The sequence below is a fragment of the Bufo bufo genome, chromosome 5 (assembly GCF_905171765.1).
Source record: "Bufo bufo chromosome 5, aBufBuf1.1, whole genome shotgun sequence".
NCBI classification, from domain to species: domain Eukaryota; kingdom Metazoa; phylum Chordata; class Amphibia; order Anura; family Bufonidae; genus Bufo; species Bufo bufo.
In genome coordinates this window covers 482770882-482785917 of record NC_053393.1, presented here as the reverse complement: position 1 = coordinate 482785917, position 15036 = coordinate 482770882, and the positions used below count along the sequence as shown (strand labels likewise).

Genomic DNA, 15036 nt, shown 5'->3' with positions numbered 1-15036 from the left:
ACCCGAACTTTAGACGCCAAACTTAAAACACAAGTTCGCTCAACACGACTGATGACCTATCCTGAAGATAGGTCATCAGTATTTGATCAGTGGGGTTCTGATATCTCCACTACGGTGAGTGCCATGGCCTCTTCACAGTTTTCCAGGCATAGGGACATTGTATAGCGGCTGTGCTTGGTATTGCCAGCCATTCACTTGAATTGGACTGAGCTACACCTAGGCCTGTGATAGCTAACCTCCGGCACTCCAGCTGGGGTAAAACTATGATTCCCAAGATGCACACTTGCTTGGCTGTTCTCAGAACTCCATAGAAATGAATAGAGCATGTTGGGAGTCGTAGTTTCACCACAGCTGGAGTGCCAGAGGTTAGCCATCACAGACCTAGGCCATGTGACTGAAGAACGTGACGTCACTGGCCTAGGCTGGAGCGTCACGTCTTCTTCAGACAGCTGAGCAGCGTGGGTGCCGGGAACTGGACCCCCCCATCAATCAGATATTGATGACCTATCCCATCAATATCAAAATCCAGGAAAAGTCTTGCCATAAATATGAGAAGGACCTGGAGAGATGTGGTCATCCCTGGGTATTTTTGGCCCATAGTTTTACAACATTATTTGATTTTGAACAAAGGTGAATCAGTTACAGAAACAGGCCTCTTCTACTTTAAAAAACTGCAAATTGGACACTCAGAATGTAAACGTCAGATTATACTGGCGACAGGCAGGAAAATCCAGTGCTGCAGATCACTGTATCAACCAGTTATGTGCTACGACTGGGAAAAACAGCTGAAGTTGCCAGATAACGATTTCATGGCTATGGCCAGCCTGGTTCTTGTAGTCGCTAGAGAGGACTATCCCTAGAGGTATTGAGGACTAGCGCTGTCAATACATCTCTTGACTGGATATACTGTAGCTCAGGGGAAACGGTGGACTATGAAGTGTGAACCCTTCTTCTTGTGATCATAAATAATAGGCGGCTATTTCTGTTGAACATGGTACAAAGTCGTCCATCATGCCGTTCCACAAGCCCGAGCACATCTCCACACCTTTAAGGAATATTTGTAAATGGTGAACAATGGATATTGCAAAAATAATGACCACTTTAACAAGCCGACAATAGGCATTAAGATGTCCCTTGTGTACAGTACCCATTCATGCGCTAGAGATAAACTGTGTCAATCTTTACCCTCATGCTATATACTGTGGCTATATTTGGCCTGGCCATTATTTATAGGGGCGGCAGGTTATTCACAGATAACATCGGGACATTACTCAAACTCATTTAAAGCTATTTAGACAAATAAAACATCCATAAGGGATTAGGCAGAACAAACATTCTCACTTCTCTATTTATCCAGCACATAAATAGCCTGATCTCGTCCACACCCCGCTCTGAATGGAAAAGGTCTAATTATTCACTAATCGCTGTCTAGTGGGCGCTTTCATGTTCAATTTCAATGCTTCCTATAGATCTGATCTGTTCATTCTGGTCTATTCACGTTTATTTATCTGGGGTTAGAGCCAAGCTCTCTCACTATCGGTAGTTCAGCTAAGCCTCAAATTGCCTTTTAATGTAGAAGGTCGTGAACTATAAGGGCCACTTAAAGGGTGTGAAGATAAGAACGCCTATTGCCACTGAGGGTCGCTACATGTTACAAACACCTGATTCAGCTGGGTTTAGACAGACCATGGCTAATCAAAGAGGCCCATCAGCCGACAAAGGGGCATTTGCTCGTTCCTCGCCTTATCGATTATATGGGCCAATTATCGGGAGCGAGCATTCCTATAAGCACTTGTTCCCCATAATTGGCCTGAAAATCATAAGATCTAATAGGGCGTAAGGGTCCCTTTACTCTTGATGTAAGAGCGATCTGTGGCTGTTTAAAAGGGGTTTCTGGGATTTCTATGGTTTTTAACAGATATACTCATGTAGTTGCTTCCCTAATGCACATCTTCCCCAAGATTTTTCTTCCAGTTTGACCCATTTTCACCACGTAAACAAATCACTCTGGACTGTATATATCCAGTATGTAGCACTTCCTGGCAGCGCTTGCACTGCAAGCTCTCCATTCATTGCTATGGGAGGTCCGAAAATAGCTGAGCACTTACAGTGCGCTCTCCTTCACTTTGGGGGCCCTGTTCTAGAGATAGAAGTGGGCTCCAGAGTTGGGACACACACGTATCGGACATTTGTGGCATATCCAAGTGATATGAAAAAAATATTCAGATGGGACTACCCCTCCTAATCTATTCCACATGCATACAGAAGTAAATTGACCTTAATGTTTTGAACTATATTAAAGACTTGACTACTGATGACCTATCCTCTGGTGTTTGCTCGGGTATCCTCTGGATAGGTCATTAGTATCTGATCGATAGAGGTCTGACACTTGGAACCCCTTTTTATCAGTTGTTTTAGAAGGCACCGGCACTTGCGTTAGCACCATGGCCTTCTCTCAGGTTTCCCTAGGCTATGTGACGTCACGTTCATCAATCCCATGGCCTAGGCGCAGCTGAGCCCCATTGAAGTGAATGCTGCCGAGCTGCGATACCAAGCACAGCCGCTATTAAGTGAATGGCACTGTGCTTGGTGAGCAGAGAGAAGGTCATGGCACTCACACGACCTTCGATGCCTTCTCAAACAGCTGATCAGTAGGGGTCACAGGTGTCAGACCCCCATTGATCAGATACTGATCAGTAAAGTCCTGGAAAACCCTTTTACTGGCACTGAAATGACAAACTGGCACTTTATTTAAAGTCATTAGAGATGCCAATTGATACCATTCTCCTAGTGAAGGCCTGGTGGAGATGTGATAATTGGCAAGGCTGTCCTACCTGCTAATAGACATCTACAATAGACCTGCATTTAGAGGAGTATTCCTATCTTAAAGGGGTTTTGCCATCTCAGACAATGGGGGCATATTGCTAGGATATGCCCCCATTGTCTGATAAGTGCGCTCCCATTCACTTCTACGGGAGCAACGCTTGGTGGTGGACGGACCCTGGGAAATCCGGGGTCCTCCAGCCACAGCTCTCCCCGCTCTATTCTCCTTGTAGGTGTGGGTCCCAGAGGTGGGACCTGCAACTATCAGACAATGGGGGCATATCCTAGCGATATGCCCCCATTGTCTGAGATGGGAATACCCCTTTAAGCATTTTATGGCATAAGCACAGAATGTGCTGTCACTGCATGACAAGTGTGGGTGTCAGATTTACACATCCCTCAGCCTACAGAATCTAAAATCTATTGGCTCTCAAAAATGAACAATACTGTAGCGCTTACTTTAAAACCTAATAATGGAGGCCGAGAACAGCTTGTCACAAATTTCAGTAGTTTTCTTTTCTCCTCATCAGTAAAGTTTTCCACGACTCTCCAGAAAACTTTGATCACTGGATGATCAGCAGAGTATCCGCCTGAAAGGAAAATGCAGTAGAGACATTAAACCAGGGAGTATTGTACCCATCAAGCATCTGGATGTGTGCATTCCTATTACCCATCGGCTGTACTTGCAGTGGCACAGAAGCTAATGATTTGTGCATGTATCCATCATGTGTTATGATGTGACCCACTATTAATAGACACTAAACATTTGTATAGCTTTTTGGCTACTTTTAGGGGGGAAACTGGACTCCTGTGATTTCTCTATGAGTTAAACAATAATATACAGTTGAAACCAGAAGTTTACATACACTATATAAAAAGACACATATGCATGTCGTTCTCAATATCTGGGAGGAAAGGGATGCAAATGAGCTCTTAACAAGCTCTGCGTCTAATGCCACCAGATGTAAGGCTGCTATCAGGGGCGGACTGAGAACCCTCAGGGCCCCCGGGCAAAATAAATCAAGGGCCCCCTTACAGGCCCCACCCATGTTCTGCTGCAAGCCACACCCTTGTCCCGCCTCCAGCCACACCCTACACAATCTTTAATAAGATTTCAAAGTTAAAGTGACACAAAAGGCACCCAGACCACTTCAGCTCATTGATGTGGTCTGGGTACAGTGTCCCTTTTGCAAATCGAGCTGCAATGTTCTAGAGAAACTGCATTGTTTACATTCCAGCAATAAGTCAGTCTCTAGTCGCTTCCTGGAGTAAAACAGACCTTTGGTCTGGTATCTGACGCTGGACGTCCTCACACTCTGCATGATGACCTCCAGGGTCAGATTTTTCCCCATAGGAAAGCATTGATTCAATGCTTTCGTATGGGGTGATCTAATCTCAGCGTCCATTAGTGAGCCTCTGTTAGAAGCAGTGTGGGTATAACTACTGTGAAGGGGGCAGACCCTGTTTTTAATCCAGTAAATCACTCCACTGTTAGACAGTTAGAAGTAGTCCTGCCGGCCTACTTATCAGTGCTAGCATGTGTTAGCAGTTAGACACAGCATCAAAGCTGAGCCTTGTCCGTTTGCAGTGGTCACTGTCAATAGGATATATATATTGGCATGACAGCACATGCAATACTTAGTGTGCTGCGGTCTTAGTGGGTTGACGGCTCCGCGCTCCCACAACTTAGATTAGGTGTTTAGTGGCACTGTAAGCTGACTACTGGCAGCATTTTGCCATTTAAGTGACGGGGGTGAGAGAAAGTGCACTGATCTCCCTCTTGATCCACTGATTTCAGATATTCAGATATTATTCAGATATTACAGTGGAGTGGTGACTGTATTTTTAACTTATTTGATTTTTGGTTTAATAGTTTAAGTTCAATTAAAGGTACTGAGCACAAGTTTAGATTTTAATCAGCAACAATAAAAGTGAAGTATTAATTTTCTCCTGGGGCAAGATGGGTTCAACGCCTGTATAGGCATTTGAAAATAAACTACTGTGAAGGGGGCACATATCTGGGCATAACTACTGTGAAAGGGGGGAGGCCCTTCACAGTAGTTATTAATCCCTTTCAGCAGTCCCCCCTTCCGTGAATGGGGGACTGCTGAAAGGGGTTAATAACTACTGTGAAGGGCCTAGCCGTCTGGGCAACCCCACAGATCATCCCCCCACCCACTTTGTACTCTTTCCACTGATCCGCTACTTGCGGGCTACATGGGCATGAGTTCAGTCACTTCGGTGCGCAATCCCATCCTGCGGCGCGTGATCCCGCGAGACCCGTGACCTACAGCGGCGGGTCTTGCGGGATCACGCGCTGCAGGACGGGATTGCCCACCTAAGTGACTGACCTCATTCCCGCGCAGCCCACAAGTAGCGGAACAATTACAAGAGGGGTGGGGAATAGCCAAATTAAAAAATATTTTGAACCAAAAGGTGTTATGGGGGATCTGTGGATGGCACTGTTGTGGGGGCTCTGTGGATGGGATGGCACTGTTGTGGGGGCTCTGTGGATGGCACTGTTGTGGGGGCTCTGTGGATGGCACTGTTGTGGGGGCTCTGTGGATGGCACTGTTATGGGGGCTCTGTGGATGGCACTGTTGTGGGGGCTCTGTGGATGGCACTGTTGTGGGGGGGGGGGGGGTCTGTAGGTGACACATATATAGCACCTTATGCTATATATGTGTCATCCACAGATCCCCCCCATAACAGTGTCCCTGTGAGTGAATGATCCCCAATACAGGGTCTGGGGGCCGGCATCTGGTGTTGTAATGGCAGCGGGGCCCGGTGCAGTCACTGTATTCTATTACACCGGGCTCCGCTCAATGTAATACTAATATTTATATGTGAACAACTTGAAATTCTCTGCGATCCTCTCCCTCTGAGCTCTCTGTACTCACAAACTCAGTAGCAGGCCGGGCGGCAGCGCAACTCACTGACGTCACGCGCCTGCTCCTCCCACTTTATGAATGAAGTAGGAGGAGCAGGCGTGTGACGTCAGTGAGTTGCGCTGCCGCCCGGCCTGCTACTGAGTTTGTGAGTACAGAGAGCTCAGAGGGAGAGGATTTCAAGTTGTTCACATATGAATATTAGTATTACAGTGAGCGGGGCCCGGTGTAATAGAATACACTGACTGCACCGGGCCCCGCTGCCATTACCAGGCCAGCATAACATTCGGAATCGGGGTGCTGGGCATAACATTAACACATAATGTTATTCTGCGGCAGGCCCCAATCCCGGCCGGGCCCTCGGACCATGTCCAAAGTGCCCGACCGGTCAGTCCGCCCCTGGCTGCTATCCTATAAGTCAATGTTCAGCTCTTAAAATAAGCCTTGAGACATGACTTGGATATTAAATAAGCCAGCATCTCATCTGCAGACAGCTGTTTCGGGGTGATTGCCCCTCATCAGTGCAGAACAGAGAGTACTGGCTTAACTGGGTGAGAGGCCTCTGTCTGGGGGGAACTAATTCTCCTTAGGGAGAGAGCACCGTAATCAGTGTGAGGAGACTTATAGGCCATACATGCTCCTCTGGAATTCTGGGAGGGAAGGGATGCAAATGAGCTCTTAACAAGATCTGCCTCAATATCCAAGTCATGTCTCAAGGCTTATTTTAAGAGCTGAACATTGACTTATAGGATAGCTGCCTTACATCTGGTGGCATTAGAGGCAGAGCTTGTTAAGAGCTAATTTGCATTCCTTCCCTCCCAGAATTCCAGAGGAGCATGTATGGCCTATAAGTCTCATAAGGTCTTTTGCTTTTGTTCTTGGGTTGATATGCACATGTCGGACCAAAGCACGTTCATCTCTGGGACACAGAACCCGTCTCCTTCCTGAGCGGTATGATGGCTGGACATTCCCATCTTGTTTGTACTTACGTATAATTGTTTGTACAGATGAACGAGGTACCTTCAGGTATCTTGAAATTGCACCCAAGGTTGAGCCAGACTTATGCAAGTCCACAATTCTCTTCCTGATATCTTGGCTGATTTCTATAGACTATCCCATGATGCTACACAAAGCAGCAGTGTGTTTCAGGTGTGCATTTACATACATCCACAGGTGTGTCTCTAATTAACTCCAGTCCAGAATTGTTTAAAAACATAGTAATCTTAGTGTATGTAAACTTTTGACATTGCAGAAAGTAATAAAAATGCCTTAAAACATTCTCTCTCTCATTATTCTGGCATTTGGCAAATAAAAATAATTATGGTAATCCTAATTGACCAAAACCAGGAAAGGTTTATTCTGATTTTAAGTCAGATATTGAGGAAAACATGCATATGTGTCTTTTTATACAGTGTATGTAAACTTCTGGTTTCAACTGTATATCCCATGCTGGGGGAGGAGAGAATATTAAACCTGAAAAATCTGCTTTAATTTAAATGCAAAAATCAAATTATGTGTTGTTCATGCTGGTATAGGAGCCTGCTGTGCTGAGGTCACCCATCTCAGCCAACGATTGGCTCAGCAGGCATTTCCTGTGTTTCGAGACAGGACCGGGAAGTAGAGACCACTAGGGACCCTGTAAGCCTGGAGCGGAAGCAGCATGGTATCCGCCTTACAAGTTTATTTTCCCCCTGCTGATCAACTCATTTAATCTATTTCCCGCTGAACCTTTTTCCTCAAGGGCAAGTTTTGCTATATTTTCTTAAAGGAAATGTCCAGCCCCTCTGCCCCACTCAATCTGACATTGGCATGCAGAGACGCTGCTGCATATCAGATGGGACAGTTGCTGAAGCAACCATCCGACACCCAGCAAGCAGTGTATACATGTCCTATTAATTAGAATAGACGGCCAGGAGGGCTGCCCCATCCGATGTGCAGCAGCATCTCTCCATGCCGATGTCAGATTGGGTGGGAGAGAAGGGTTGAAAAAGGTCTTTAAGGTGACAGATGTGTCAGGCTATATTTCACAATTTAGGTTCAAGGTTACCCAAATTTAATGTTCTTAATATTCTACATCCTCCATTAAATAAATACCTGAATAGTTTGTGAAAGACTTCAGATCATCAAGGCAGATTGGAACCTGTGCCCCAGAAATCAAGACCTAGAGGAAAGAAAACATTGTCAAAAAAGTCATTCAGAACAAACTCTGATTACAGACCACCTCTTTAATCTGGGATCTACTACAGGGGTCTTGCTCAGAAGACCACTGCAAACAGCTGGTTTTGAAGGGGAAAGTTTCATTAGGTTCGAAATGTAGTATTGTAGGTGGCTGTAATTCATCGATGGATCAGATCGTCTAGAGCTGCTGCTTCTTAGCTGCTATCCACTTTATCCTATGTGAGGGGCATATGGAAATGGGCTGTCAAGAGGAAACAACCCCATGTAAAGGGAACCGGTCATGTTGAACATGGTGTTTGATCTACATGGCATAGTACAGGAGGATCTGAGCAGATTATGGTTTTCTGGGAAAAGATTTTTATTTTATACATTTAAACCTCTGCTCTATGTCCGTGGGTGGTCCCTACCATAGTGGCTGAGAGTTGTCTGTGTAGGTACAATTATAAAGGGTCTTATTCAATAAGACCACCCACTGGACTCCTAAGCACTGAAAGAGCAAAATTTAAAGGGAGTGTCACCACAATTCTGGACTGTTAACTGCAGCAATATGTGAGTAGTACTGCAGATATGGAGTCCAGATCACTATTTTTTATTTTCCTACTGTCCCCCATTACCTTGCTGTCAGGGTTTAACCCTTTCTACCCCGGGCCAGTTTTCGCTCTTCTGCCCAGGCCATTTTTTGCAAATCTGACATGTGTCACTTTATGTGGTAATAACTTTTACTTATCCAGGACATTCTGACACTGTTTTCTCATGACACATTGTACTTCAAGACTAAATTTGAGTCAATATATTTTTCCTTTCTTTATAAAAAAAAATCCAAGTTGTACCAAAAATTGGAAAAAATTCACAATTTTCTAAATTTGAATGTCTCTACTTTTAAGACAGATAGAAACGCCTCATAAAATAGTTATCAGTCATCATTCCTTATATGTCTGCTTTATGTTGGCATCATTTTGTAAATGTCATTTTATTTTTTTAGGACGTTAGAAGGCTTAGAAGTGTAGAAGCCATTTTTCAAATTTTCAACAAAATTTCCAAACCATTTTGTTAAGCACTAATTCAGTTATAAAGTGATTTTGAGGGGCTTACATAATGGAAACCACCCATAAATTATGCCATTTTAGAAACTACACCCCTCAAATTATTCCAAACTGATGTTACAAACTTTGTTAACCCTTTAGGTGTTCAACAAGAATTAAAGGAAAATGGAGGCGAAATTTCAACATTTCATTTTTTATGCAGATTTTTCATTTTAATCAATTTTTTCTTGCAACACAGCAAGGGTCAACAGCAAACTAAACCTCAATATGCATTACTCTGATTCTGCAGTTTACAGAAATACCCCATATGTGGCGGTAAACTGCTCTATGGGCACGTGGCAGCGGTCAGAAGGAAAGGAGCGCCATATGTATTTTGGAGGCAGATTTTGCTAGAATGGTTTTTGGGCACCATTTTGTATTTGAAAAGACCTTGACGTACCCCTACAGTGGAAACCCTCAAAAAGTGACCCAATTTTGGAAACTACACCCTTCAAAGAATATATCAAGGGGGGTACTGAGCACTTTGACCCCCTAAGCGTTTTACGGAATTTCAAAAACACTTGGCTGTGAAAATAAAAAGTTTCATTTCTTCCAATAAAATGTTGCTTTAGCCCCAAATTTTTCATATTCACAAGGGGTAACAGGAGTAAAAGCACCCCATAATTTGTTACCCATTTACTCCTGAATATGGCAATACCCCATATGTGGGGGTAATTTTCTGTGGGGGCTCAGGACTCAGAACGGAAGGAGCGCCATATGGCTTTTGCAGCGCAGATTTTTACAGGATTGGTTTATGGGCACCATTGGTTTTTATTTTATTTTTTTAGTGATTGTCTTATGTGGAGGCTCATTTCTTGCGGGCTGAGGTGACCTTTTCATTGGTACCATTTTAGCGTACATAATACTTTTTGATCGCTTGGTATTACACTTTTTGTGAGGCAAGGTGACAAAAAATGGCTGTTTTGGCATAGTTTAAATTTTTTTTTTTTTTTTTACAGCATATACCTGAGGATGCATCTCATGTAATATTTTTATAGAGCAAGTTGTTACGGAAGTGACGATATCTAATATGTCTATCATTTTTATTTTTGTTAAGTTTTACACAGTAAATGCATATTTGAACAGAATTCAATCTTGTTTTACGCCTTTTTGAACGCTTGGTATTACACTGTTTGTGAAGGAACGTCACCAAAAATGGCTGTGCTGGCAGAGTTTTCTTTTAACTGCATTCACCTAATAGGATGGATCATGTGATATTTTTATAGAGCCGGTCGATACGGACAAGGAAATACCTAATATGTATACTTTTCGTTTTTTTCCTATTTTTTTATTACTTAATTATGGGGAAAGAACGCTTTTTTTATTTTTTTACTTGAAACTTTTTTTTTTTTATTATTATGCAAAACTTTATTTAAACTTATTTTTTTTCCACAACGTTTTGGGGTCTGATCAGCTGTACAATGCATTACAATACTTATATTGAAGGCAGCCCCGATGCCTGTGGAAGGCATCAGGCTGCCTGCCATCGGGTCCCCAACACAGCAGTGCTTGGACCCGATGAGGAAGGGGAGGGAGCTTCCTCCCTCCACACATCCTGCACATGCCACGGTCAGCATAGTAAGGGTTAATGCGCAGGCATCGGTGTATTCACCGATGCCGGCGTGTACAGCAGGCGTCCGGCTAACGGGAACAGCTGGTCCCCTGCAGCTGATCGGGCAGGCACAGCTCATGCACCCGCCCAATCAGCACGCTGTAGTACTACGGCGCTGGTCGGGAAGGGGTTAGAGCTGCGTTGAAATACAATGTCAGGAATGCTGTGCATTTGCACAGGAGTCCTCTCCATTATGCCAGCACAGCAATCCTGACTGGGTACTTCAATGCAGGTTTGAGCACTGACAGCAGGGGAAACGGGGGGCAGTAGGCAAATAAAAAATGGTGATCCAGACTCTTTATGTGCAGTACTTCTCATGTATTACTGCTTGCAGAATTGCGTTGACAGATTCCCTTTCACTGAATACGTTACAAAAAAAAGCATACGTCTCAGGCTACTTTCACACTTGCGCTTGATCGGATCCGTTCTGAACGGATCCGATCATATTAATGCAGACGGAGGCTCCGTTCAGTACGGATCCGTCTGCATTAATAACTTAGAAAAATTTCTAAGTGCGAAAGTAGCCTGAGCGGATCCGTTCAGACTTTCAATGTAAAGTCAATGGGGGACGGATCCGCTTGAAGATTGAGCCATATGGTGTCATCTTCAAGCGGATCCGTTCCCATTGACTTACATTGTAAGTCTGGACGGATCCGCACGCCTCCGCACGGCCAGGCGGACACCCGAACGCTGCAAGCAGCGTTCAGCTGTCCGCCTGGCCGTGCGGAGGCGAGCGGAGCGGAGGCTGAACGCCGCCAGACTGATGCAGTCTGAGCGGATCCGCATCCATTCAGACTGCATCAGGGCTGGACGGAAGCGTTCTGCTCCGCTCGTGAGCCCCTTCAAACGGAGCTCACGAGCGGACAGCAGAACGCTAGTGTGAAAGTAGCCTCACTCTCATTTTTTGTCATACATGTCATTATGTCCCAAATAAATGTAACAAAGTCTAAAGCTAAATTCAGAATTCTGCTTAATTCCTGTTACAGCAGCATAGTGCACTGGGGGAACTAGGATGACAGAGGAGGTCTGCAGGGAAAAGACTTGGTGATTTTAAAATGCAAAGTGTGAATGATGTGGATGCCTAAAAGTCCCATGACAAATTACTGCTTGATAAAATAAAGAAGAAGCAAAAAAATGCATAAAAAGGCACTATAGTAATGTGTGACACTAGATGGCACAAGCGTGCAGCCCTAGGTTAGGCTGGGTTGACATCACTGTTTCATCCGTCAGAAGAACAAAAAAAATAAAAAGATCCTGTATTTTAAGCATCCATTGTGCACATTTTGCATCTGTGCCCAGGGTTCCGTTTTACTTTTTTTTACAGGATCAGTTTTTTTTTTTCTGTTCTTCTGACGGATCAGAAGAACAGAAAATGAAAGGTGATCTAAACCTGGACTTAGCTGAAAAGGATTCTGGTCAAGAGAGGTCACTGCTGGGAGGTCACCGAGCTAATATGCTAAAGAAGGACATTATCTGCCCTTGCATTAGACAGAAAAGAAGAAATAAGGGATTGTGGCCTTTTATCGTTACGCCTGCATTTTTATTTTGAACCACAAACCCCTCTGCAGAGTCAAGGAAACTGCTACTTCAAGGCCAAATTGCACTAAAGTAATAGGAAGCTAGATGGCGTGGCACAAAGTTGGACGATGACACCTCCAATATGAAAACGGGACTTAAATTTGGAGAAATACACATTACACAGCCGTCAGCCCGTAGCAGAAGCTTTCACACCTGTCTTTCTCCTGCTCTCTGTATAGTTTTTGGTGTGGTTGCCGGAAACCCACTGAGCCCATAATGATGACCCGGAGGGTAAGTCATTAATATTTGTAGCCTGGACAACCCCATTTAAGCTGAAGCTTACATCAGATTATTGGGATTTACCTGTGTAATAAGTTTACTGCTTGGTTGGAAGTCAGGTGTGTGGTTGGCTAGATATATACATTTACCTTGGCACCCACCATATGCAAACAGCACACAACTGATAAAATACCTGGATTTCCTGCTGATCAAACATCCTGAGCCATTCCAAATTGACCACATTGGCAAGACCTTGCCTGAAGGCCAGACAATGCTGGCGGATCTGCTTGTTTAGCCTGTAGTCAGCGACGAGGTGGATATAAGCAATTCGGTTGGCACTTGTTACAGGGATATCTTTGCCTCCAAGCTTCAGTTCTACCACCTGATAGGAAGGAACACAGCATATGAATCATAACTGTATATCTCCCACTGCATCTGTTAAAATGAAAAACTTCGTTATGGTTCTCATTATATCTTCCTAAATCAACATAATCTCCCTCTTCCTTCTGATTTCTGAGACAAAGGTCATATCACAATGGGTAAGAGCAATAGAGCCTTAAAATCAGTGCTGCATGGTTTCTGTCACTAGATGGCGTACTCTGGCAACTACACGCCATATATTCGAAGATGTAAAGTGCACTTTAGACTCTCCTACAGTTTTACCCCTTTAAGACTCTGCAATTTTCCATTTTTGTTTTTTACTCTCTGGCTTGCCAGAGCCACAACTTTTTTATTTTTCCGTTCACATATTAGGGCTTGTTTGTTGCGAGACAAGTTGCACTTTCTAACGGCACCATTCAATATTGTATCAAATGTAGTGGGAAGCTGGAGAAAAATTCCAAAATGGGCGAAATTGAAAGAAATGCAATTCTGCCACAGTTTATGGGCTTCATTTTCACAGAGTTATGCAGTAAAACTGATGTGTTACCTTCACGCTCTGGGTTTGATGGTGGACTTATGAACATTAACATTAGCTAATGTGAGAGAGGCCTTTAGTTGCTTAGAGGTTACCTTGGGTTCCTTGGTGACCTTGTGGACTATTACATGCCTTGCTCTTGGCGAGATATTTGTTGGTCGACCACTCCTGGGGAGGGTAATAATGGTCTTGAATTTCCTCCATGACTACACAATCTGTTTGACTGCAGACTGGAGAGTCCAAACTCTTTAGAGATGGTTTTGTAACCTTTTCCAGCCTGAGGAGCATCAACAACTCCTCTTTTGAGGTTCTCAGAAATCTCCTTTGTTCATGCCATGATACACTTCCTCAAACGTGTGTTGTGAAGATCAGACTTTGATAGACACCTGACTCTAATTTCACCTTTAAATTATCTGCTAATCCTAAGAGGACTGGTACACAGCGCAGTTGTGATGCAGTTGAAAACCGCATGCAGTTACTGCTTCAGCAATCATGCATTTACAATGCAGTCATAGAATGTAGCCAGTTTAGCACCTAACACAGTTTTTGATTGGAACGAGCTGCAATAAATTAAATCATTTAGACGATTTCTGCTATGCAGAACACCAGTGTTTAATTAGCTAAACTGGCTAAATTCTATAAGCACATTGTGAATGTATGTTTGTTGAAGCAGTAACTGCATGAGGTCAACTGCAACCAGTTTTCAAATGCCTCACAACTGCGCTCTGTGCCAGCACTCTTAGGCCCCTTTCACACGGGCGAGTATTCCGCGCGGATGCGATGCGGGAGGTGAACGCATTGCACCTGCACTGAATACGGACCTATTCATTTCTATGGGGCTGTGCACATGAGCGGTGATTTTCACGCATCACTTGTGCGTTGCGTGAAAATCGCAGCATGCTCCTCTTTGTGCGTTTTTCACGTAATGCAGGCCCCATAGAAATAAATGGGGTTGCGTGAAAATCGCAAGCATCAGCAAGAAAATGCGGATGCGGTGCGATTTTCACGCTCGGTTGCTAGGAGACAATCGGGATGGAGACCCGATCATTATTATTTTCACTTATAACATGGTTATAAGGGAAAATAATAGCATTCTGAATACAGAATGCATAGTAAACTAGCGCTGGAGGGGTTAAAAATAAATAAATAATAATTTAACTCACCTTAGTCCACTTGATCGCGGCCCGGCATCTCCTTCTGTCTCCTTTGTTGAATAGGACCTGTGGTGAGCATTAATTCCAGGAACAGGACCTTTGATGACGTCACTCCGGTCATAACATGGTACGTTACATGATCTTTTACCATGGTGATTCACCATGGTAAAAGATCATGTGACGTACCATGTGATGACCGGATTGACGTCATCAAAGGTCCTGTTCCTGGAATTAATGCTCACCACAGGTCCTATTCAACAAAGGAGACAAAAGAGATGCCGGCTACGCGATCAAGTGGACTAAGGTGAGTTAAATTATTATTATTATTTTTTTAACCCCTCCAGCGCTGTTTTACTATGCATTCTGTATTCAGAATGCTATTATTTTCCCTTAGAACCATGTTATAAGGGAAAATAATACAATCTACAGAACACCGATCACATTCTGGGCAACCCTTTTACTTCTTTATAAGGGTATCACTGCTTTTGTAGGGGTCCTCACCAAACCCCAACTAACTGGACAACCAACGGTATCAAAGGCTTTGAAAAGTGGCGATGGTGGTACATCTGTCTTTTCTATATTATTT

At 43.9% G+C, this 15036-nt stretch overlaps 1 protein-coding gene and 1 long non-coding RNA gene across 2 annotated transcripts in view; one reads left to right on the top strand and one right to left on the bottom strand.

Annotated features, from left to right (window-relative positions):
• UBE3C (ubiquitin protein ligase E3C) overlaps window positions 1–15036 on the bottom strand; it is a 162466-nt gene that overhangs the window by 5193 nt on the left and 142237 nt on the right. Inside the window, exons 21-23 of the mRNA XM_040434193.1 lie at window positions 12574–12762; window positions 7806–7872; window positions 3283–3413 (exon numbers count right to left, since the gene is read on the bottom strand). Coding sequence (XP_040290127.1) covers window positions 3283–3413; window positions 7806–7872; window positions 12574–12762 — 387 coding nt within the window. The remainder of the gene's footprint in view (window positions 1–3282; window positions 3414–7805; window positions 7873–12573; window positions 12763–15036) is intronic.
• LOC121002713 overlaps window positions 1–15036 on the top strand; it is a 471797-nt gene that overhangs the window by 439750 nt on the left and 17011 nt on the right. The gene's annotated exons all lie outside the window — the stretch shown is intronic.